Genomic DNA, 26855 nt, shown 5'->3' on the forward strand with positions numbered 1-26855 from the left:
TGAATATAAATGACATTACCTTGAACAGCTTTGTCTATATCTCTGATTAGGATAGATTATTTTACCAGGTGCTAAGCACTTACATGCCTTATTTTATTTAATCCTCAAAATAGCCCTCTAAGGAGTGTATTATTATTTCCCCCCATTTTATAATTGAGAAAGCAAAGGCTAAGTTACTTGCCTAAAGTTACACTGCTATGAAGTGGTGGGGCCAATATTCAAATTCAAGTCTACCTGACTATCAAGTCTGTTCACTTAACTATTTTTCAGTTTCAATACTGTCAAAGAGCATTCTAGAAATGTCTCACAATTTTATGCTGCCAACAGCACATGTGAGAGTACCTGCCTCACTAGTATCGAATACTCCCATTAAAAAAGAAACTGAGCTCATCTAATAGGCACAAAAATGGTTTATCTGTTTCAATTTGCATTTCTTTGATTACTAGGCACAACTGAATATTTATTCATTTTCATTTGGCATTTGATTTTTGTCTTCTGTGATTTGTCCATCTGCCCTCTACTCATTACAGTTAGCATCTTCTGGGTTTTTCCTAGTGCCTTACACAAGCTCCTATAGATCTGCCCTCTATCTTAAGGCAGCCACCACTAGGCCAAGCAGCCTCTGTGACACTCTTGCTTGCTTATTACTTGTTATAATCATTTTTAGACATCTGTGAGCCTACCAACTTCTATTACCAGAATTCTGGCTGATTGCCTTTAGGTGTTTTCAGGAGACAATAATGGAGAGATAAATGATCTGACATAAGTGACCTGACAAAGGGCATTTCCACTCTCCAATTTCTAATCAGCAAGAAGAAGAGCACAAGGGACAAAGCAGATTCTTTTAACCCAATCTACATGGAACAAAAAGGGAAGGTTCATCTCCTACAACTCTGCTTAATGAAATACATAGGTTCTAGTCAAGTACAGTTCCCTGAATCACTCTGTTCTTTCATTCCTCCATGATATTGAACATTATATTGTCTTTGCCTGGAATACCCATTTCCTCATCTGTCTTTCTGGTTGTCGCTTCCTTCATCTCATCCTTCTAATTATCTGTCCCTTCTATCTGGCAAACAGACAGCCACACTACTTGGGCTGCTGAATATTGCTGATGAAGTTATACAGTTGTGTGGAATTTTCATTGAGACCTCAGTATGCTGCGCAAGTCTCTCAATTGCCCTTAACTCCCTCTTCTATTTTGCTTCAGGAGTTAGTCCTATGGGATTGCCTTTTGGCTGCTAAAATCTTTTAATGTCTTCCCATTTAGGATAAAGCAAAAACTCTTGCATACACAAGGCCTTCTATGATTGGACACCTGTCTACCTCTCCACATATAACCACTCACCAACATATACACTTAACTGCAACCCCAATAACTTATTTCTTAAACCTACTATGTAATTTCAGGCCTCCATGCCTTTACATATTGCTGTTCTCTCTGCTTAGAATGCTTTATCCTCCACATTCTTTGCTTAGCAAACTCCACTGATCCTTTAGAACTCAGTTTAAGAAAACTCTTCCAGAAAGCTTCCTCCAGTCCCATTCTGTTTTAGATATCATGTTTTTGTGTTCCTTTGGCACTCTGCACATGCAACCAGCGTAATATTTAAGTTCTGTCATTTTTCTTCTCTGTTTCCCCCACTAAACTATAACCAATTGGGGGCGGAGAACATATCTAATTTGATTTTAGATTTGTAGCACCTATCAGTGCCAGCACATATTAGGTGCTCAATCAACGTTTACTTAACAAGTGAGCCATTCAAAACTGAACTTTATTAACTTGTTTATTAACTTTATTAACCTTCCCTAACCCTTAGGTGAAGGTACTGCTTCCCCTCTTCTAGGGTGCTTTGTATATTCTTTTAATATAGTCCTTGTCAAGTTGCCTTTAACTATTTCTCTCCACTAACTGGATTGTGAGTTATGTGGGGACAGTAACTATGTGTTTCCCATCAGTAGATTAAGTAACTAGCACAGAACCTGGCATGTATTATTCAAATCAGTTCATATATTGAGCAGAAACTCCACCCTCCGAGGAAGTGCACCATGGACTACAGTTAATACATTTCCCTAAGGCCCATCTAAGGTCTTGGGCATAGGTGAGTTTTCATACCTCATGGAAAGCAATGATGGCTCAAAGTCATGTCCATTTGATTTTTATTGTCATCTCATTTTTCTGTGCCTTCCAAAATTTAAAAAATAAATGTACACTGCTTTTTCATTATTAAAAGTTATTAATAAACTTTACTGAACATGCTAAAATATCTGCTTGTTTAAAAAGAAAAAGCAGAGTAAGTCACGTGACTGATTCTGCTATCACTGCTCAAGACTGCTTTACGCACTTATACATCGTTGTAATGTTAACCAATGTTGGAGGGATAGAGTGATGGAAAAAGAAAAAGAAAGAGAAATACCCACCATTATATTTAACACTGTTGGCCAGAATAAGGTTGACATCGTCTAGAAAGCTCTCCCGACTCTGATACTTGTGCTTGGAGATATTCTGTGATTAAAAGAATCAGGGACTCAGATACACATACAAAGTTACTTGATTCCAAAAAGACATTTTAGACCAAATCACTCACCTTACGTATGGTCTCTAAATCCATTGGACTGACAATCACTTTATAATAATCTGGAACAAACTTCTTATTAACTGGGTGATGAAATGGCCAAGACTAGTAGAAAGAAAGCATGAGAAATTAAAAGGAAATCATTCTTTATACCAGAGATTCTCAACCTTCACTTCACTAGGTTACTAACATTCTTAAGACTCTGACAAAAGCTATGGACCTTTCTCCCAGAAAGACGCATAATTACACAAAACTCTGCATATAATTTAAGGCGTTCATGGATTCCTTTAAGGATTCCTATGTCCTGATAGGGTAAGGACCCCTGCTCTATAGTCACAATTAAAATCTCTTTTTCCCTAGTCCCATGCAGAAGTTTTATAGCATTACACATATCCAACAGATATCTACAACACAAAAGGAAACTCAGTTCAGAATTCCTAGGGAGGATCATTACAACAAAATGATACATGGAATCAACACGGTGGCCATGTCATAAAGTTGCAAAAGCCAAAAATGAAACAAAAGACAACAAACCATGAGTAACTATCAAACTGTTATTTGTCAAGAAGTATTTCTAAATCCAAAGCCTCCCATTAGCTGGCATCCTAATCTCTTTCCAGGGCTATTAAGCAGCATTAAAATACTGAATGAGAACAACAGGAATAAAGAAACTTTCTATATCCATAAACTCTTGGCCTCTTTGATTTCAATAATGCACTCATACAGCAATAAGGTTTCTTTTTAAAATTTATATACATTTGAACTGACGAACACCACCCTCCAGACTCCCACTGTATGTACACATACACATCCTATCATCCTTTCCTTTCCCCCGTATTATCTTCACAATATTTAACACAGACCACTTACATCTGGAACTGCCATCATTTTCTGGGTAACAATGTTGTCCAGAATGAAAGAAAATGCCACTTGGTCATCATCATCCAGCAAGGGGTTGATAGCTTTCTCCAAACGAGCCAATTTGTCTTCTTTCTGATATGAAACAAAGCAAAGCAAAGGCAGAGGTTTCCCTGAGGTGTGATCACCATAGAAAACTAAGGATAATTTAAGGTTCAGTTGTCTACTGCCCTTGTCCCAAAAAAACTAACTTTGAATTTTCAATGACTCACAAAAAGTCCAAATAAATAACATTCCAGTAAAAGGATCAAAAGAGATGCACCAACCACTCCTTTAGGTAGTCTATCTTATATTCCTGTAGATAATCAACAATATACATCCCTGGGCATCAACAGCTTAGCTCTCACAACAAAAACATCTTCACCAAATTAAGTTTTAATATCATATTGTTTTTGCTATAAAACTATCAATGAAAACACTGAACACAGTATTGTTGGTAAGTGATTTTTGTGTAAGGGAGTCTAACCCAATAAATTCATTTCAGACAGTACCAGGAAAAAGTTTGTGTACTGATTGTTCCATACCCTCACCAAGACTTGGCATTATCAGTCTTTTTTTTAAAAGTCCTTTTTAATTTTAGCCTTTCTGCTGGATACGTAGTAGTGACTAATCATGGTTTAAATTTGCATTTCCCCAATGATCAATCAAGTAGAGAATGTTCTCATGTGTAATGGCCACTTGGTTATCCTCTTCTATGAAATTTTTTTTTGAGACATCGATGATTTAACAGATGGGAGATCTTACACGTCTGAAGCAAAAGGGTCCTGCAATGACACCCCATCGAGGATGGCAGATAGCAGGCAGGACAGGGCAGCAGTCTTCTTATGAAATTTCTACTTCAATATTAACACCATCATACTTGTATTTTTTAAGCTTGTAAAGGTGCCATATTCGTTTTGTTAAGAAGATGAAATACAGATTGTCTTTTAAAAATTAAAAATTTTCCTTGCCAAAACAAGTCTCTTAGCTTCTGCTGATTTCCTGAGAAGTCAATTTCCTTGGACCTCTCTAAAGAGTTCTGTGGGTTTTAGATTTTAATCCTAGTTTCACTATTTAATAGCCATGATGCCAAGGACAAGTCATTTTCTTCTATGGACCTCAGTTTTTCCATCTACAAAAGGGAGGGATTAGACTATGATTTCTAAGGTTCCTTCCAGACTCTAACATACTATAGATCTGCTACTTCCACAATTCTCTACCTCTTACTTCCGTTACATTCCCTACTTCCTCAGTCTTGCAACCTGCCACTTTCAAATTCTACTGCCTTTCTCTCATTTTAAATGTCTTACCTCTTTAAGTTTTTCATCACAAAGATCCAGCATGGATTGAGAGATCTGGGTCAATGAGTGCTTCGGCCCTAAATTACAGAGGAATAATAAGTGATGGGAGTAAAATGGGAGGCAAGAGCTGCCAACACCTCTCTATACTTTCCACTCATTTACTTAAGCACCTAATATATGCCAGGCACCAGCCTAGCTACTGAGTTACAGATAAAACAGTCTTATCTCCACTTTTCAGTGCCTAACACATAGCACATGCACGACATGAATGAATCAACCAATTTTAACTCTCTCTCTTATTCGTGTATATCCATAGACAGCAGCACTACTGTCAATACTGTTACCTTTAATACCTTGAAAACAATACTACGGATGGGGAATGATAATTTGTTTAAGGATGGCTGAGGGGATCGATGCATGATTTATAATCTTCCATAGTTAGCATGCAAAATTTACAACAGTAATTTGTTTGTAGAACTCATGGTTTGTGATGCCCACCTGACATATGGCTAATTCAAAGCCTTTGTCACGAAAGAATCCCATCCCACCTGAGACTATTACTTTAGTTTCCTTGAAATCCGTAACAAGAGCTTCAGAAAATCCTCCAACTATCTCCTACATTCTCTGCTTGTGGCTGCCCTAACTTAAACTCATCATAGGGACAGTTAAAGTATTTTCATCTAAACAATAATTCTGACCACTTTCTTTCAGTATCCTCTGTATAAGTGCTCCCCGGAGCCTAAACCACAGCTCTATTCTCAACTACTTATTAATTAATTTGTTTATTCATTCAACAAATGTTTAATGACCGTCTTGGAATATGTTCAATGATGAGAATAAAGGGAAAATAAGACACAGTTCCTATCTTAGAGGGTTCTTGATTTAGGCAAAGAGAATGACATGAAAATAAATCAATGTAAGACTGGGTATAAGTGCTTGAAGTATCTATGGATGAAATGACATGATGTCTGGAAATACAGACTAAACAATGAATAAGACCAGCCGTATGCTGAATGGGAGAAAATATTTGCAAAAGATGACTGACAAAGGCTTAATCTCCAGAATATATAAACAGCTCATATGACTTAATAAGAAAAAAACAAACAACCCAATCCAAAGATGGGCAGAAGATCTAAACAAGCAATTCTCCAAGGAAGACATATGAATGACCAACAGGCACATGAAAAAATGCTCAATATTCCCAATTATCAGAGAAATGCAAGTCAAAGCTACAATGAGGTATTACCTCATACCAGTCAGAATGGCCATCATTCAAAAGTTCACAAATGATAAATGTTGGAGAGGCTGTGGAGAAAAGGGAACCCTCCTACACTGCTGGTGGGAATGCAGTTTGGTACAGCCACTGTGGAAAACAGGATGGAGATTCCTCAAAACACGAGGAATAGACTTACCATATGACCCAGTCATCCCACTCCTGGCTTATATCCAGAAGGAACCTTAATTCAAAAAGACACCAGCACCCCAATGTTCATAGCAGAATTATTTACAATAGCCAAGACATGGAAACAGCCTCAGTGTCCACCGACAGATGACTAGATAAAGAAGTTGTGGTATATTTATACAACGGAATACTATTCAGCCATAAAAATGACAATATAATGCCATTTACAGCAACATGGATGTCCCCGGAGAATGTCATTCTAAGTGAAGTAAGCCAGAAAGAGAAAGAAAAATACCATATGAGATCACTCATATGTGGAATCTAAAAAAAAAAAAAAAAGAAAGAAAGAAGACAAATGAACTTAAATATAAAACAGAAACAGACTCATAGACATAGAATACAAATTTGTGGTTGCCGGGGGGAGGGGGGTGGGAAGGGACAGACTGGGAGTTTGAAATTTGTAGATACTGATAGGTATATATAGAATAGATAAACAAGATTATACCGTATAGCACAGGGAAATATATACAAGATCTTGTGGTAGTTCATGGTGAAAAAGAATGTGACAATGAATATATGTATATTTATGTATGACTGAAAAATTGTGCTCTACACCAGAAACTGACACAACATTGTAAACTGACTGTAACTCAATAAAATTAAAAAAAAAAATCAGCCGTATGCTGGTAACTGTTGAACTGTGAGAACAGGTGCACTGAAGTTTATTTACTTTCTCTCTACTTCTGTATATGACTAACAATTTCCATAACAGTTTTTAAAAAGTGAGCGTAAGTGTAAATACAGGAATATACTGATTGCTATGAACTATGGAGGGGTTGCAATGTGTTTTAAGCTGTTCTACAACAACAAAATCTGCATACCAGGGAGGAGTAGGGAAGGCGTGTTGTGACTGACAATTGGGCAGTGTCATTAATGATGAGTAGAAGTACATCAGGCAGACAACAGGGTAGAAAAACATTCCAGAGGGAGAAGAAAGTGTGTAAAAACACATAAATAAGAAAATTCATGGAAACAGGAAGCAACACATTTCACATGATTCCTGTTGTGAAATGTGTTGGTACAACTGGACTACAGGTAGGTATGTGTGGAGGAGAAACAGGAAACAGAACTTGGAAAGGCAGAGAGGAACACAAAGGTCTCACAGGAAATACAAAGGTACCAAAGATTTTAAGCTAGAGAGTAATTTTTTAAATTTGTCTATTAGAAAAAAAATACCCTGTCAACAGTGTGAAGAATTAAAGCAAGCAGCACAGAGAAAGCCTGGAAGCTACTGTGAAAGGTCAAAGAAGAGATGACAAGGGCTCAACTAAGATAGTAGCAGCAAAGACTAAAAGGAAGGGGATGTGTTCCAGCAAATTTAGAAGCTACAATCTGTGGCACTTAGCGATCTATGAGCATAGGGGAGGGAGAGTGGAATCAACAATGAGTAATATTTCTAGGTTGTCCAACTAGATGGACAGTAATAGTACTATTATTAGCATTTGGGCATGCGGAAGAAAGAAGATTGACCTACGTAGGGATGTAAGGAGAAAGTCGTAACTTAGATTTCCAAATTTTTACTAACACCACCACCTAAATGACCCACAGGTATCTCAAGCTCTGTATTTTCAAAGTCAACTCTTAGCTTCCCATTCCCCTTCCAAGCTGATTTTTGTTTAAGCATTTATCTTTGCTAGTTTGAATGACATTTGGACCTAAGAGATTTATTCTTCTCTTATATATAGCTGGTACTTTGCTAGGCCCTCAAAATGCAAAGATGAATAGTCTCTCCAGGTGGTCACAAATAATGCATAAATAATTATGTATAATAGAATAAGAGCTATAAAATTTGATTTACTTATGTTAGGGGGTCACAGAGGATTGAAAAATGGGTATTTGGGGGCAATCTGACTAAGCCTTCATGAAGAGATAATATGAGTTGGTCTGGAAATATGAATGAAAATTCACCACTGAAAGGGAATAAATGGCATTCCACACAAAGGGCAAAGACTGTGCAAAGGCATGAAGAGATGGCATAGGATATTTAGTGAAACACAGTGCTGAATGTGGCAGGGGTCTATATCTGTAGTAGGTATGGGAGCCAGTCACTGGAGATGAGACTAGATAGACTGCTTGTGAAAAGTATTAAAATCTAGGTACTACTATTGTCCCACGTGTACAGATGAGAAAACTGAAGAAGCTATGAGAGGTTAAATAAGTTGTCTAAGGTAACTCAGTAAGTGGCAGAGCCACAGCTCATACTCTGTCTGTACTCTTAATCCCTACACTTACACATGAACCTGGGCTCAAGGATACAACTGGAAACCAGAAAACTTTATCCTCTATATGCAGAAGCTGTACTATTACCCCTCTTAAAGAAAACAAATTTCTTTCTCCTTGTCTTTCCAAGCTTTTGCACAAAGTGGACATATAACAGCCCCTATGACAGATCTGTAGACCAAATCAAAGATTCACACATAGCAAATATAGTCACAAGCACATACTCTGCAGGAGTTTCATCCACAATGAATGCCTCTCCCTTCTATTTACCAAGGCCCACTTCTTCCTCCCACTACTCCCCGTTCCATTTCAACAGAGAGACTCCAAATTCTCCAGAGGTTACAATAAAAAGTGGGAATAAAAAGAAGCAGTACCTATTAAATGACTAAAATGTACATTACCTGATTTTCATAACCCCAAAACGCACGAATACATTGTAGGTCCTTTTAGTCAGTCCAATCTAGTCTGAATTTAGGACCAATAAGAGATAAGTAAGGATCTGAAAGGTGACTTTTGTAGTCAAGGAACAGATGATTCTTACCATTGTAGGTTGCACTATTTTTCACAATTAGCTCCAAATGCTCTCTGAACTCTTCCCGAGATGGGTAGAGGCGTTTACGCACATTTTCACGGAGTGTCTGTAAGTCCATGGGCCGAGTGATGATTTTGTAGTAGTCTTTTACAACTTTTGCATTGACTGGAGTGTGGAAAGGGTATGTCTGTGCAAATAAGAGCGGAAATCATCCATGAGCAAAGAACACTTGCCAGAACCAACGCCTGAAGACTCTCACATCTTACCCGTCTCTACCTGGCCATCAGTTCTCAAGGGAATCTTGCTAGATGGAGCAGGTCTGACTGTATCCTCTACTGAACTACTAAAAAATAAATTAAAAACTATATTCCAAAGAACTAGGAGTTCCAGGTTCCTAGGACTATAATCTACTGCCCTCTATCTGAAATCACAGACAGAACAAAGGGTCTTGCCATCCATAGATCGGAATGCACTGAACTCACATTTGGAAGATCTCTCATGTCATTGATGATAGACTCCAAGATGGATGACAATGTCACCATGGGGTCTGTCCGGCGCCGGTGGATGGACTTATGAGGTCTCTAAGGAGAAATATGAAATCAGAATTCTGTTTTAGATTAGAAAAAACCACAATACAAATATGTGTACTGTTCACTACAAGATTTCCAAAATATAATTATCAGGGCAAGCCCAAAGGAAAATCTGAGGCTGTATCAGGGCCATAGCTTAGAGAGCTAGGGGAATCAATGAGAACCCCATCTGGTCAGAAAGCAACAATGCAGATACTCACATTCAAATAGTCACAGTGAACAGTGGTTCCAACTCGCCGTTTCTTCTTGGGAGGAAGTTGCTGCTTAGGGAACTTGAGAACCAGAGATTTTCTGCGAACCTCATCTGCACTGCAATCAATAACACTTTCATAGCGTGCAGTCCCTATTTCTAGTCCCCGTAGAAAAAGCGACTACAATGAAAAAGTCCAAAGTACCTGAGCATGAGCCTAGAAGGAAAAAGCCAAACCAAAGGCCAGACACCCACATTTTAAGGCTCAGATCAGGCAAGGTCTCATAGGATCTCCAAATTAATAAAGAACTAGGCAAGCCACAACTTCACCTCAGTTTCCTATTTGGAAGATAAGGGAACTAGACTAAAGGAATTTCAAGAATCCTTCCAGCTCCAACATTCTATCCTAAGGTTAAAGGGCTAGATTCAACGTAGAAACAAGGAAGAAAATAAAAACTGATTTGAAAAGAAAAAATAGTCTCAGATTCCCTCAATCATTAAAAGCTCATCCACTTTCTTCCCTTCCAACATATGGGATCAAAATACTACAATTTTCCTTTTCAAATGTGCTTCAAAACATAATGACTATTCAGATATTGACAAATTAACAAGGATGGGGGGAAAAACCTCAAATCCTAACAGAAACAAAAACAAATAAATATAACTGTATATCGAATTGACAAAAAAATCACACACTCAAAAAAGAATTCAAATATATTTGAATTACATATATTCACTGACTGTACATCAGTGGATATAATCCAAAGGCAACAAATTACAGAAAACACCCTGGATCTACTTTACGAGCTTGTTGTTGGTAGTAGTATTGGTATTGTAATTCTCAAACTATTTTGTACAAATCATAGAACAGAGCAAATGAATAAATATACTGAGGTTGGGAACCAGAGAAAGGATACAAATATGAAATGAGAGAAGATGAAGAAGAATCTGTAGATACAGTCTGAATTGGAGGTATCAATATGAAGTTGTGATTTATAATACAGGTATATTTCCTAGTTCTGCCTACTAAGAGCTTAGAAGCAATGACATCTCAGTGGCAATGAACATACCTAACACCTAGATCTTAGTTTCTAAATACCACTCCCAATAAAAGGAACCAGGAATCCTCAAGAAATGGCTGATTTGGGGTCTGGAATAGGGAAATTTCAAGGAGAGGCTGGAACATCTCATGCCAGAGAGCAAAGAAGTTTTCAAAATTTATTGGGTCATTTCAAAAGGACAGAGGATCTGGCCTGAAGGGGTCAATTTGGGACAATATGGGCATCAAAATTAATAATGATGCTAATGAATTGTAATACATTAAGTGTACAAAAGAAAGACTTTCAGAATCAATAATACCCAAACAAAAAAGGAAGAGGAAGCGCTTCTTTACAGAATGTCAGTTAATGAAGAAAGGATGCTAGAATTAGAAAACCGCTGTTAAGCAACCCCCAATGTAATAACTGAATTAGGTAATGATCATCAATGGATGCTAAAACTATTAAGAGAAAGATTGCCAGAGAATAGGATATTCACCCACATGTTAATTACAAAGGAAAAAGTATACCTTTATTATAGAGGGATCTGGGGATTAGCACTTTAACAAGATGATCAAAATAGTATGAAAACCTGACATTATGTGCTTCCTGATGTGATGCAGTTAAGTACATGATATCTATGCAGTAATCTTGCCAAAGACATTTACTCTGAATATAATCAATGAGAAAACAGATAAATCCAGAATGTGGGACATTTTATGAGACAATTGGCCTGGACTCTTCAAAAAACCCAGCATCATAAAAAACTAAAAAGGTGGGGAAGACAGTTCTAGATTAAGACAGACTCAAAATACTTCATGTTTGAACTGGGATTGGATCCTGAATTGGAGGGAGAGGGGGCAGGCAATAAAGGACATTGGGAGAACTGGAGAAACTTGAATAAGGACTGAATACTAGATATTACTGAATTAATGTTAATTTTCTTAGATGTCATAATAGGATCATATTTGTTATGTCCTTATTTTTAGGTGATGTGTGCTAAAGAATCTGAGTAAAATGCCATGATGCCAGCAATTTCCAAATGTTTCAGCAAAAAAAAGTTATATATATATAAAGATGAAATAAATGTGACAAACGTTAACAGTTGGTGAATTTAAAGCAATACTACACTGTATTTTTCCTTCAGCTTTTCTGTAAGTTTGCAATTTTCAAACTAAAAAATCAGGGGAGAATCTTTTTTAATTTAAAAACTTTTCTACTTGATTATCATCTATTAAATTCTCTGAAGGTAAGAGGTAGGTATAAGTATAGTTTGTTTCCTTAATCTTTTTGGATGGTCCGTTATCAGAACATCTGAAATTAGGGACCTTACAAATATTACAAGCACCTGAAGTAGGACAAGAAGAGCATCTACTATATGCCAGGTGCTATGCTATATGCTTTATATAGTCTCCCTCATTTTATCATAATAGTCACCTTGGTAAGAGTAGTTTCATTTTGTAAATAAGGAAGTTGAGACTCAGAAAAGTTAGGTAGCATGCCCAACGGCAAGTAGTGGAGCCTAATGAACATGTTTCAAGACTGTAATTTTCTTTACCAGCAACGATTACTGAGGAAAATCCTATGCCCTCAGTTCCACTTCAGAGAACACATCACATTCACCCCTGCTATCCACCAATATCACCAACCTCCAATAGATCTCTCCCGTGGCACTTCTTGCCTGCTATCCCTTACCTCTCAATTAGTTGTTTCCCCAAGACAATCTTAGTCCCCTCAACCTTGATAAGTTCTTCATTATCGTTATGAATGACCGTCTTCTCCAATTCCTCCTCCTGCTCCTCTGTCATGGCAACAGGGTTGGAAGGTGGAGCATTTGTTTGATAGTAAAGAGGGCAGAATTTGTTTGTCCTCATGTGCCCAATGGCACCACAAGCCCCACATTTCAGCTGCAAAAAAAAAAAAAAGTATCAACATGTCAGAGTTAAGCAGGCTTCATGCTAGCTTTAAGAAATTCGTAGAAGGTAGAAGAGAAACAAAGGCAGGCCCAGAACTTTTGTTCCAATAGAATCATTATACACCTTTCAGCCAGAAGCCACTGGACAAAAATACATGTATGGAAATGACACATTAAAAACCAAATGAAATCCAGAGACTGAACATTTCTTTAAAAATCAAGTGAGGTTGCAGATACTAACTACTATATATAAAACAGATAAACAGCAAGGTCCTACTGGGTAGCACAGGGAACTGTATTCAATACTTTGTAATAGCCTATAATGGAAAAGAATATGAAAAGGAATATATATGTGTAACTGAAACACTATGTTATACACCAAAAATTAACACAACACTGTAAACCGACTATACTTCAATTAAAAAAAAATCAAGTGAAGAAGAAAGGGAGAGGATTTCCACTGTCAATTTAAGTTGTAAACTATGAAAATATTAAATATGCAGGAGAAAGGCTATTGGAAGCCCAAGGTTGCATTCAGCAGCACAGGTAGCCAGTATGGTTGTATTTTCAGCTCAAGGAAAAGGCTTAATAATACCAAGTCTCCATCTCAGTTTTGCAACTGGCCCCAGCTTCATCTGAAAAATGGGATCAAAGCTGTATCATACTTATGTAATATCACATACAAGAAAGGAACATTAAAATACGTAATGATCTTAGTACACATTAACAGCAGTTTACATTTGTTGAGAAGTTTACAGTTTATAAAGTCCTTCCCATGCATTACATCTCTTAATACACCATTACTGTGAGACAGGTATCATTTTATAGAAGAGAGAACAGGTTTGGAGAGGTTATGGTCACAGAGCTACTAAATGGCAGAACAAGAACCTGAACCCAGATCTGTTTCCAAATCCACGGTTCTTTCCACTGTACCACAGTTGCCTTATTTTGTGGTGCACATTAGAGTGACACTGCACAGTAGTATCTGGAATCCTACCTAAATCATGCAAAGCAACCTGTATTGTGTGTTTTTTTCCTGTTGCTTCTTTTAATATGTGCAATTTAAAAGCAAGGTGTATGTGTATACATATATGTACACATTAAAAAAAATCCACCACACCTATCTTAACTCATAGGAAATATTTCCAATGGATTAAGTATAAAATGACACTCAATGGCACGAGATTAGGTCTGGTGTTGTCAGTACCCATCCCAATAGTACTGGTAACACCCAAGTAGCCATACCAACTCAAACCAGTTTTTCACAAAACTGTCCTCATTCCCAGCAAGGGAGGATGCCAAAGCTAATGGAAAAGGTAAGGTTTCTTCCTTTGCTTTGTTAGTTACAATCACACAATATTATACTCACTTTTAGGTCAGGACGTTCTTTCATTTTTTTGGGCTTCTTCTCAGGAGGACCCTTAAGCTTCTCCTTTTCCTGGTTCCGTTTAAGCCTCCTCAGTTGCTCCTGAATCCTCCGCCGCTCTTTTCGCATCTCTTCTCGATGCTGTTCATCAAAAAGGGCAAATTTTCGACTAAATAATGGGAAAAAAAATCACAGATCCATTAAGCAAACTTAAATCAACAAGACTGTCCTGATATCTAAATATCTCAGAACTAAAGTAATTCAATGCTGTAAACCAACTATACTTCAATTAAAAGAATATTATTAATCCATCAAGACCAAAATAAAGGGGCTACCTGACATTCTCATCTCCCCCACTTATCAGCCTTCCATGTGCAGAGAGGCACCTCTGTCAGAACAAGTCCAGAGGAGTCCCTAAGATTTTTACCAACCCATGAAAACGCGAAGGACCCAGGTCGAACTGAAAACGTGCCTTTGCTTTGCAGCAAATTTGGAATTCTCCCTGTGCTTCGGCTCTGTACAAACTCAAAATTCTAAAGGCAAGATGGTTTCCAATTAACATAGACTGCCAGAGACAACTGTGCAGAATCCTATCATTAAAACTCAAGCATCTCCTCTTCCCTCCTTCCTCATGATTATTACCCGTCCCCGTATCACACTGGAGAGTGGGGAGTCAAACTTACATGAACTCCTCATCTTTTGTGGTCCGTATGCGCACATAGGCATCAATGACAGCTGGCTTTCGGACCGTCTCACAGCGAACATACTCTTTCCCCTCCTCATCTCGAAATGTGCGATAAATCTTCAGACAACGGCCAGTGGCAGAAGAGTTAAGGCTAGTCACAGAAGCTGTGTCATCATCTCTGTGATTGTTTCCTGCTGCTGCTGAGCCTGCTGCTGCAAGGCAGAAAAAGATTTCCACACATTCCCCCCAAATGGCCATTTCTTTGGGGTTGAATAGAGACCCTGAAGCTCACCATGCCATAAAACTATGGTTCTACAGAAAGCATCAAAGTCACCACCAGCCCTAAGAATACACTGATTTGTCCCTTCCTGACTTCACTTGACCACACTGTCAATGCTCCAATTTTTCTAAGTACAGGAAGTTCTGAAAGGATCTCAAAGACTACATGTTTGTTACATAGGGAACAGAAGAATAGTAGCTGTATTCTGATTCCTCTGAACAACAGCGCAAGAGGAAAGTCCAAGCAGCAAGTAGTTGAAGATCACATTAAAGGAAAGCACCCAAGCACCCAGGGGAAAAAATGGCACCACAGAAACAAGTCCAGAGTCTTAAGGCCTAGAGTTTGTTTCTCAAACTTTAATATGAATGAATAGGAATCATCTGAGGATCTTCTTAAAATACAGATTCTAATCCAGTAGGTTTGAGGTGAGGCCTGAGATCCTGCATTTCTACCAAGCTCCCGTGTGATATAGATACTGCTGGTCCAGGACCACACTGGAGGAAAGGCTTTATCACATCTTTACAAAGTAGTCAGAACAACAAAATTACACAAAGCTTTTACAGAGCAGAAACAAAGGAAAGACTACTGTGAATGAGAAGAGTCATTTAAACCTTCATCTTCAGCCTTTATCCTCTCTCTCAGTATCTACACCCAAGTTTTCAACTGTCTGCTTGACACCTATACTGGGAAGTGTCATGGGAACCTCAAACTCCACATATTATAACTTTCTATCTTAAACCTGCTTCTTTCTCTAAAATGCACTACTTTAATCAACAGTACCACCATCTCTCCAGCAAGCCCAAAGTGAAATCTTAAGATCACTTTGATTTTTCTCTCTTCATTCCCAGTGACCATATCCCAAACCAGTTCAGGCCTTTATCATCCTTGCCCTCAACTTAAGCGATTTTGGGTCAGTGATTTTAAACTTTTTAGTGTCTAAGACTCCTTTGAGAATCTTCTGAAAGGCATGGCTCTTCTCCTCAGAAAAGGCACATTTGTACAGAATTTTACATATGATTTCAGGGGGTTCATGAACAACCCCCCAAATGCATCCACAGATTCTGTATTAAAAACTCTTACCCTCTAGAATGAATGCTCAGAAAGCTCACTTCATGTACAGCACTGACAGCCCTGGCCTGGCCAGGCCTGATACAGACAGAGGCAGTAGTAGATTGGCAGCATCTTTTCAACCTGTGCCCCACAGACAAACCTAGAGTCCAGTTTGCAGTAATCTCCCTACCTCATCTGTAGGCTTTTCTACACTCATCTCCTACTTCTTCTGCCTCCAGCTTTACCTCAGTAATTAGTGTGCAGTTATTTACACTTTTTCGATCTTTCTTTTTCTTGTCTGTCTGTCTGTGAAGTCACTACCCTCACCCAGTAGCATCCGCTGTAGTTCCTTCCGCTCCTGCTCCTCCCGCTCACGTGACAGCTGAGAGCTGGTTTTCTTATTCTGCAACATGTTCTCGATGTTCTTTCCCATTTCCTCAAAGTCACTGTCTTCAGCTGAGCTGCTGTCTGTGTCAGTTGATAAGACTTCGGTTGATGACAAAACCCTAAAGAGAAGAAAAACAATACTAAATTGAAAGGAGGGAAAACACAGAAGTGGAGAAAGAGCTGAAGAAATACAGCTTTAGGTTAGGTGAGAGTAGGAAATTAGAAAATCAACCTTAAAAAAGGAATATTCACTCTATGTCTTTTGACTGGAGCATTTAGTCCATTAACATTTACAGTAATTAATGATAGATGTATGTTTATTGCCATTTTGAACTTATCTTTGTAGTTGAATTGGTATTTCCTCTTTAAGAAAAAAATGTGACAATGAATATATATATGTTCATGTATAACTGAAAAATTGTGCTCTACACTGGAATTTGACACAACATTGTAAAATGATTATAAATCAATAAAAAATGTTTAAAAAAAAAGGAATATTCAAAATCCACTAAGACACTGGGCCCTGAACAGAAAAGCTTTTACAAGGTTTTCCTGTAAATCTAGTCAACAAGGCAAAGTCAAAATAGGAAATAGTACAGCAATTCTTTCAGAATTCCTGGAAAAAGCATGAGAAACAGATCAGCACACCGGTCATTTTTAATAGGTCATTACCATCCTCTCACCACTAAGCCTTCAAAAAAAATCCCTACTGTCCCCTATCACCACTGTAATGGCTGCCAGGCCCAAGTAGGCTACAGAAGTTGCCATGGAACCTAGCACTTCTTGCCATTCAAAACCTTTGCCAAGTTGCTTTGAAGTGAATCGGTACTCTAGCAGTATTATGAACAGATACCTGACCACCTAGTCACATTATCAGGTGACCTTCTCTTCACTGTGAAATAGTGTCTAGGACCCCCCACCCCTTTCCAGCTTGGATTTTCTGCAGCACTCAAACAACACACTTGTTCTGCAGGTCAAAGATGCGCTGACATTCCTCTTTGTAACGCTCTTGATGCTCAGCCACAGAAAACCTCGATCCACGGGCAAATTTACTCATGGGCCCCTCTCCAGAGCGGGCCTGTTCTGTTGACATTGTGCGTACTACATCAATCACTTCCCAGCGGGACAACTTTTTAATCTACAAGAGAGACACACACATACACACAAATCATTCAAGGATTTCAAAGGATAAACCAGGGCACACGGTTAGAAAGCCAGACCAAAATAACAAAACAAAAAAATCCCCAAAACCAAAAAACCCAGAAAGCTTTAGGAAAGCTAACACCTGAAAAAGTATCTAAGATCCAGTCTACCATAACCTATACTACACAATTCTCCAGATAGTTCCTAACACCTACCTGACTCCAAGCTTTTCCCTCTCTTTGTACAAAGTCCCTAGAAACCTGTAAGTTTTCCTCTTCCACACCCACCTCTTCCTCGGGAACACCAAATTTACGTAGAAGCTGCTTGGCATTTTTCAGTGAAAGGCGACGGAGGTCTGCATCTGTTCCTGTCACTGTCTTCTTCACTGGCTGAGGCTCTTTATCATCCTACCTCAAACATAAAACAAAACAGGAAAGAATCCTAGTAAGCTGAACTCCTTAAGTAGGCATTTAAATCATCCTGTCAACTGCTTTCCAGATCCCCACCCATTCATCTCCACTCCTTAACCTCTAGTTCTTCCTCCCTTGATTTTTCACCTTCTCAAAATTCAGACAGTCTCACCTTCTGCTGTGTTGGTTTGTTTGGAATCTTCACATAGGAGAATCCTTCACCACACCCTGTGGGATCTGCTACCCCAGTCACCTCCAGGAGACACTTGCCCTTCATGGCAGCAATGAAGGCCCTTGTGGTGTTCCAAGGAGCAGTGCGAACCTAGGTATAGACAAAAATTTTCTAAGGATGGTGGGAAACATTTGCTCTATGTCTCACTATACTTAAAAGGTAGTGATAATTACAAAATGTCCAACTTGACGCTTTCTTAAACTGTCCACAAAAATCAATAGTTACATAAAGCTGCCCAATACTCAGTCTGCTGTTCTTTCCTATGGTGCTTAAATTATGATAATAGAGGTCAAGATCTCAGTCAGTATAAGAAGGAATTTTGGCCCCATATCCTTTGGATTTCACTGAGAGTTCTCAAAGATGGTGTTGCCCTCATGATGCTCAAGAGTTAAGTTAGATTGATGATCGCATCTGCTTGTCCAATTGCTCAAATGCCTTCTTTAGAATGACCTATGTAGTCCCACAATTAGATGATAAGCATGCTTTACAAAGCACTGGTCCTAATCCCAGTAGCAATAAACCAAAGTATATCTTACCTCTGCCACTGATTTGGTCTAAAAAGCCTGTCCCCTCCTGGACCCTGAATAGTGTTCACAGACTCCATAAAACAATCAGGCAATTAAGACAGAGGGAATGTGCTTGTCCAAACAGACCAGTCAAGAGTATACATGATTAGCTAGAGAGTGGTCAATTTCCTATTCAAGATTCAATCTTGAAGGCCTTTCAACAGACTCTTTAATTTTGGAAATTCTTAGATATCCACTCATTGTTCATTCCAACCTCAAAAGAACAGTACAATGATGCTTTTTTTTACTCACTCTTTCTCACCTCATTTACAATTGTTCACTCATTTACCAAATATTTACTGAATACCTACCACATGCTAGGCACTACTTTCTCAAGGGCCTTATGTTAGTGAGGGAGAGAAAAATAACCAACCAAATTCAGTACTGCATGATCAGTGCCACAACAGGAAAGTAAAAAGTGCTATATGTACATAAAGAAGGAAAGAATGGTGATCCAATCCGAACAGAGGGTAGGAGCAACGGCAAGAGTCAAACGGTAGAGGAGTGGAGAGAAAATATTCTAGGCAGAGGGAACAGCAGATGCAAAATCCTAGATGGCAACAAAAAGAAATTTAAGGAACTGAATGAACTTCAGTATGTCTGGAACTTAAGAGTATAAGATGGACAGTGACAGACAAAAGAAGGTTAGAGTTACATTACAAGACCAAAATCATGTAGAGCCTCGTAAATCATGTTGAGGACTTCTTCCTAAAAGAAATGAGAACCCAAAGGAACCCTTTGGGCAAGAGAGTGGTATGATCAAATCTTTGTTTTACATTTTTGCTTTAACAGATTATTTAACTTTTTGATAAATGGTGCTAGAATAACTGGACATTCACATGCCAAAAAATGAACCTTAATCTACACCTTGTACCCTAAATAAAAATTAACTCAAAACAGATCTAAACATAAGCTCTATAACAATAATACCTTTAGAAGAAAACATATGAGAAAAACCTTTGTGACCCTGAGGCAGATAAAAATTTCTTAGATATAACACCAAAACTATAAGCAACAGAGAAGATTTTTATAAGTTGGATTTGCTGCTCTTCATAAGATGCTGTTAAGACAAAAGACAAGTCACAGATTGGGAGAAAATCTTTGTAAATCACATACCTGATAAAGGACTCAGACCTAGAATACATAAAGAACTCTCAAAATTCAGTAAGAAAATAAGCAACTATTTAAAAATAAAAATGGGCAAAAGAAATAAACAGACCCTCAACCAAAGAAGATAACTGGATGATAAATAAGCACATAAGAAGATGCTCCACACCTTTAACAGGGAAATGCAAAATAAAACCACAGTAACAGACCACTTCACACTCACTATAGGCGGGCCATAATAATAACAATAATAATAATAATTGGAAAATAACAAGTGCTGACAAGGATGTGGAAAACAGGAACCCTCATACACTGCTGATAGGAATGTAAATGATGCAGCCACTGTGGAAAAGTCTGGCAGTTACTCCAAAAATAAAGAGTTCCCATACAACCCAGCACTTCCACTTCTAGGTGTTTACTCAAGAAAAAAAGGAAATGTATGTCCATACAAAGATTTATACATGGATTTTCACAGTAGCTTTATTCATAATAAGCCAATAACTGGGAACAACCAAAATGTCCTTTAATAGGTGATAAAACAAACTGTGGTACATCCATACTATGGAATTATTATGCAGCAATAAAAAGAACAAGCTATCAATATGCACAACCACCTGGATGAATCCCAACATAATTACAGAGTGAAGAACACAGATGAGAGAACACATACTTTCAACAAATGGTGCTGGGAAAAAAAGAATATCCACACACAGAATAATGAAGCTAGACCTTTACTTTACACCATACACAAAAATTAATTCAAAATGGATCAAAGACTGAAACATAAGAACTAAAAATATAAAACTCTTAGAAGAAAAAACAGAGGGGAAGCTTCACAACAGTTGATCTGGCAATGATTTCTTGGATATGGAATGAAAAGCACAGGTGATGGAAGTAAAATTAGATAAACTGGACTACATCAAAACATAAAACTCTGCATCAAAGGACACAAAAGAGCAAATGGCAACCAACGGAATGGGAGAAAGTATTTTCACAGTATATCTGAAAAGCTGTTAACATCCAGAATATAAAAAGAACTCCTATAACTCAACCACAAAAAAAACAAACAATCCAATTCAAAAACAGGCAAAGGGCTTGAATAGACATTTCTCAAAAAATGACATACAAATGGCCAACTTGCACATGAAAAGATACTAATCATCAAGGAAATGCAAATCAAAACCATACTGAGATACCACCTCATACCCATTAAGATGGCTACTATCAAAAAATAATAAATAACAAAGCTGGCAAAAGTGTGGGGAAACTGGGCTGCGACCAGTGTGGAGCATGTGGGCCCAGACACTGCCCACCAGTCCTGCTCTGCTCTCTGTGCATAAATTCACAGACAAACATGAATGGATGACAACAGAAACCAGTGTTGGAACAGTGGGAATCAGCAACCTTGCACAGGGAGCTTTGGGAGATGTTGTTTACTGCAGTCAGCCTGAAGCTGCTTTCAGCAAAAGAAACTACTTGCAACAATGTTAGTAGAAGAAAATACCCCTTAACTTCCTAATTACTTCAGATAAACATTATGCATCTTTTTCACTGATGATTTTTAGGCTAGGCTCCAGTTATAATATTCAGAATTCTCGAAATTATCTGTGGTAAAACTAGTTATAAAAAGCATGCAATTCACATTGTAATATGACTATAACTCAATAAAAAATGTAAAAAGATAAAGTATGCAATTCAAGCATAACGTTATCTTAAGCCTTAGGTAATATTTTAACTTGGTTACATCCATCCCTGGATTTGGGTCAAAATACTTAATGATCTTCCCATTGGAAATAACTGGCAGTAGAGTAAAGTTCTGGTTAGTTGTACAGTGTCAGATGAAGAACAATACTATCTTAATTTTGCAATATACTGTGTTTGCTGGTACTATTTTTATACAGTGAAGCAACAGCCTCACAGGAAAATAAGAAACAGTTAAATAAAAAAAAAATTCAACTTCTTAATTTGAAAAAAAAGTGTGGGGAAATTGGAACTCATATACACCATTAATAAAAATGTAAAACAGTGCACCTGCTTTGGAAAACAGTATGGAGGCTAAATAGAACTACCATATGATCCAGTAATCCCACTTCAGGGTATATATGCCAAAGAATTGAAGGAAGGGTCTTGAAGAGATATTTGCACACTCATGTTCATAGCCAGCACTATTCACAATAGCCAAGAGGTAGAAACAATGTCAATGCCCATCAACGAATAAATGGATAACCAAAATAATATTCTGTGCTATGTATACGTATATACCCCAGAATATTACTCAGTCCTAAAAAGGAAGGCAATTCTGACACAAGCTACAACATGAATGAACCTTGAGAATATCATGCCAGATGAAATAAATTAGTCACATAAAAACAACACTGCATGATTCCACTTAGGTGAAGTACCTAGGGCAGTAAAATTCATCAGGACAGAAAGTATAATGATGGTTGCCAGAGGTTGGGGGAGGGAGAAATGGGGAATTACTGCTTAATGGGTAATAGAGTTTCAGTTTTGCAAGACAAAGAGTTCTAGGGATTGGTTGTGCAACAATGTGAAGGTACTTAACACTACTGACTATATAAACTTAAAGATTAAGATGGTAAATTTTATGTTATGTGTATTTTACCACAATTTTAGAAAAAAGAAACAGTATATGTAATTATATGATACTATGTATCTAAAATTCTAAAAACTGCAAACTAATCTATAGTGACAGAAAGCAGATCAGTGGTTGTCAGGGGAGAGGGAGGGTAGACAGAAGGGAGGAGACAGGAAAAAGGGATTTCAAAGGGGCACAAAGAAACTTGTCGGGGTGACAGGTACACTATCTTGTCACAATAATTTCACAGGTATAAACAGACATCAAAACATACCAAATAGTACACTTTTAACGATGTGCCATTTGTTTTACGTCAACCATCTCAATAGAGCTGTTTTTTTTTTTTTTTTCAAAAAAAGGATAAATGGGATGTACTAATAACCATTACCATAAAGCCTTACCTCATCATCAATCTTCATCTGGAAGTCTTCCTCATTTTCCTCTTCTGGAGCAAAAAAGGACTTCTCACCATAGCCAGCATCCTGGAAGGGGACAAATCCACATATAAATCAATCAATAAATTGGAAAGCACAAGTTTCACTGAATACCAAGTACAGAACATCAAAGCACATTTTGCACAGAGAACGGATTTTGTAAAGTCTTAGGTGTATCTATCACCATTCTGCATCCTTAGGCTGATATATGTGGCGTTAAAGCCCATAAAGAAGCCGACTAGAGATGCTCATTAACTCAGTGGTACAGAGTTGTGCTATCCCATCCCAGCTAGATCTTTCCTATTTTGGCCTGATAAGGATATAGTGCTTCTCTAAACAACACGCCCAGCTCTCTACCTGGAAGGCTGTGGAAAACAACTGAGAAGTACTTTCCCTGCTTACACACGTCTTGTAAAGAACAGAAATTAAACTCATCATCTGAATGAATGAGCCACCATTTTCAAAGCAAGATAATACACCCTAAGTCCCTCATTAACCCTTCCCACTGGTATTGAGCGACACTGTGGCTTACCCTAGAACTGATATACAGAGTACCTCACGCCGTTTGAATTGTTAAATAATTGGTAATGATCTAGTAACCATCATTTCTATGCCAGTGAGAATAGTCTTCACCCTCGTCTCCCTGAAAAGACCCACAGGCACAGGCAGTGCCTAAGAGGAAGGTGTTCACCTTCAGTCGCTGCTCTGCAGCTATCATGCTATAATAAGCACAGCACTGCTCTGGAGACACCATAGCTCTGATCTCCTCTTCAGTTGGTAAACGAAAATCAGACTTCAGCACCCACCAGTTTGAGTCCATGCCTAGAAAAGATAGAGAGAATGAGACCGTTCTGAATGCCAAAGCCCTTTCACTGACAGCATCAGGGATAGCAAACCAAGATTAAAGCAGGCAATGTTCTAGACGGTACCAGGCCTAGCTAGCCACAGTTAGGCTGACTGTCCAGTCAAGAAAATCCCTGCTGCTGGATTTCTTACATCTCATATAAGACATCCAACAGTCATACTGAATTTCCTGACAGGCAACGTTAAATAGCAATCAGAGCCTCTGTAATTAGAAGATTTTTACCTCCTTTCGATGACTACAATTTTTTTTCTATCAGTTGTATGCTTATCCTTTAACTGGAAGCCCTAATTCTTTCCTGGAAAGAGGCAGAGAGGACAAATAATCAGTCACAATTGATGACCTGTGCGTTTGAAGTCAGCGCAGAGCTTTAGCCTCTTCCGGATGCTGCTCTCTGAGTGGGAAGGAAAGGCTTTTTTTATATCTTCCATTCGGATCCGCCGAGGCCGATCTTTACTCTTCCAGAACAGGCGGTAAATAAAAACCTGCCCAACAAACCAAATTTTTATTTGGCAAAATTAGGATAAAAGCCCTTACCAGGGCCCCTTCCCCTGCTAAGTCCCTATGTGTTTTGATCTTTCCTGATGTGCCCCGAAATCCACATATCCTTTTATGTACATCCAGATGCCCTCCCTATCCTCTCCTTCTTACCTGGAGAAAGTCTCGGATATGTGTATTGGCCCTTTTGGAGTTGGGCCCAGGAACTTCAAACAAGGGGCACTGCTGGCCAACCACAAAAATATCCACTAATTCTCGAATATAGTAACCTTGTCTGGTGCGAATGATAAGGAAGTCAGTTTCTGGCATCTTATGAAGATAAATTGGGGCACGAAAAAGGTTGTTCTCAAATGCCTAACAAAAATAAAAACACCGAAGTTATATACAGAGAAGCCCTAGAAATGTAGTCTAAGGAAGGAATAAGGAAGGGAAACCAAGCTAGTTTGTTCTCTATCCCCATTATGCCATCTAAGGTCTATCGAGTAATATAAACAAATTGTAATACAGAACATCAAATGGGATTAGATAATTTTTTATCCACTGGCTACCTTTAAGAGTCGGTAGCGGGGAATCTACTGGATTTGGATTCTCTTGATATTGACTCTGCTACTCACTGTATGGTATCACACAAACTATTTAATATTTATGAGCTTAATTCTCCTTATCTATAAAGTGAGATACTTAAAATGCCTATACCTCACAGGATTGCTATTAAGGTTACATGTGAAAATCACTTTATAGACTAACAAGTACTACATATTATTACCCTAGACCCCAGCATAGCCCTGGACATAATATATGAGATCAAAGCATTTGTTAAGTAAATTAATTTTAAAAAAACAATGAATTAGAAAGTGTGCTAAAGAAGACAGACTAAACATGCAGGACAAAAACATTTGAGCTCATTTAACATGTTGATCGCCACATCACCCAAATCTGGGTGACAGTTTCCTCAGGGCCCCTGTCACCCAGATATGGGTGACCCTTTCCTTCATCCAATTATGTAGAATTTATTCCGAATTTAATCCGTGCAGAATAATGACATCTTAAGAAGAAATAAACTGTAAAGAGGTTGAAAATTGAAATCAAGAAAAGAAATTGTTTTTTTAAAACAGTTCCAATTATACTGGAAATACAAGCAGATTAATTATAAGCACGTATATTGCTAGTGTGTCACACTGCTGTGAAGTGTGAATCTGGGCCCTGCAGGAAACAGACCTGATCCACAGTGGGCAATCAACATGTTAAGCAGTAGCCAGGTGGAGATCAACTGTCACAAGAACCTGTGATTCTAAGGAAAGACCTCTCAAAAAATCAGAAAAGTAGACAGAAAGAGGGAAGATCTTCAGTACATAGGTGGGGAAAGAAAATTCTAAATGTGAAAAAGAGTTACAGGGGAAGATGAAAAAGGGTCACTAACAGACAGACTACAGATGTAGCCATGAAAGAAGGGGATAGATTGGCAGAAAATCTCAACAGAAAGTTGCAGAGAAAGGGATGCCAGGAACAGTATAAAGGCGATACTCAAAACCTGGTGGGAAATGGACTAGAGATGCAAAAGATAAAGAAAAAAAAGTGCTTTGTGAATGCTTTAGGAGAATAAGCAATAGAAATAACGGAATAAACAAGGTACAAAAGCAGGTAAAATGGTTAAGATTGCCAAGAGAAATGGCAGTAGGGGGGAAACAAGGCAGGAGAGTGCTAGGGATTTCTTCATGTCACTTGTAAATCTCTCTACTTTCCCATGACAAAATATGTAAAAGCTAGGTTACCAGAGGGCATCTCTACACCCATCAGAACAAAGAGGGGGAAAAAACATTTCACTATGGCTGGGGACGGTAAATGGCCCAGTTCAGGTGTGGTTCAATACTCAAAATGACCACAACTAATATAATCAAAACACACCAATTTTACACATACGAAGTAAACATTCATAAATTTTTAATTCTCATAAATTATTAATTCCAGGTTGACTTTCCTATGCCACCCAGATGTTTCTGGACTTCTTACCACTGTGTATTTTCAAAAACAATTTCAAATTCAGCTTATTGAATAACATAATTAGGAGGCAGTTTTAATAAAAGATGCAAAGAAAGTTTTGGATTAAAATCATACTGCTCTTTCCCACTGTTGATGTACAAATAACATCTCAATCGACTAGAATCAGTCCTTTCTGGGCTGGCTAGCTCCTCATCTATCAATTTCCTTAGGAAACAGTTACATCAGGAAAGAATTCCTCACCTGCAGTAATTGGCCAGGATGGAGAGAGCCAAGGAAAGGAGATGTATGGCAGTAAACAGTCTCTCCATATTTACAATCTGGGGCTCCGGGATCCTTTCCTGGTTTCTGTAAGGAATGCAACAGACCCAGTTACTATCACAGAATATAATCACTAAGTCCACACAAAATATCCCATGAACATAGCATTCTACTTATACTACTAACTGCAACAAAGATACTATTCCTTTCTCCCAATAAATATACAGTATAAAAAAGACGAAATACATGTTCACAGATGA

At 38.1% G+C, this 26855-nt stretch overlaps 1 protein-coding gene across 6 annotated transcripts in view; it reads right to left on the reverse strand.

The window, feature by feature from the left end:
* TAF1 (TATA-box binding protein associated factor 1) overlaps positions 1 to 26855 on the reverse strand; it is a 64382-nt gene that overhangs the window by 26132 nt on the left and 11395 nt on the right. For all 6 annotated transcript variants that reach the window (XM_010978762.3, XM_031446413.2, XM_031446415.2 and 3 more), the window contains exons 14-32: positions 26578 to 26682; positions 24490 to 24690; positions 24182 to 24323; positions 23668 to 23798; positions 22944 to 23024; positions 18214 to 18363; positions 17919 to 18038; positions 17451 to 17626; positions 16429 to 16607; positions 14770 to 14983; positions 14090 to 14255; positions 12501 to 12712; positions 9779 to 9887; positions 9471 to 9569; positions 8998 to 9175; positions 4784 to 4851; positions 3447 to 3569; positions 2589 to 2681; positions 2422 to 2506 (exon numbers count right to left, since the gene is read on the reverse strand). In XM_010978762.3, coding sequence (XP_010977064.2) covers positions 2422 to 2506; positions 2589 to 2681; positions 3447 to 3569; positions 4784 to 4851; positions 8998 to 9175; positions 9471 to 9569; positions 9779 to 9887; positions 12501 to 12712; positions 14090 to 14255; positions 14770 to 14983; positions 16429 to 16607; positions 17451 to 17626; positions 17919 to 18038; positions 18214 to 18363; positions 22944 to 23024; positions 23668 to 23798; positions 24182 to 24323; positions 24490 to 24690; positions 26578 to 26682 — 2632 coding nt within the window. The remainder of the gene's footprint in view (positions 1 to 2421; positions 2507 to 2588; positions 2682 to 3446; positions 3570 to 4783; positions 4852 to 8997; positions 9176 to 9470; positions 9570 to 9778; positions 9888 to 12500; positions 12713 to 14089; positions 14256 to 14769; positions 14984 to 16428; positions 16608 to 17450; positions 17627 to 17918; positions 18039 to 18213; positions 18364 to 22943; positions 23025 to 23667; positions 23799 to 24181; positions 24324 to 24489; positions 24691 to 26577; positions 26683 to 26855) is intronic.

Source organism: Camelus dromedarius, chromosome X, assembly GCF_036321535.1.
Source record: "Camelus dromedarius isolate mCamDro1 chromosome X, mCamDro1.pat, whole genome shotgun sequence".
NCBI classification, from domain to species: domain Eukaryota; kingdom Metazoa; phylum Chordata; class Mammalia; order Artiodactyla; family Camelidae; genus Camelus; species Camelus dromedarius.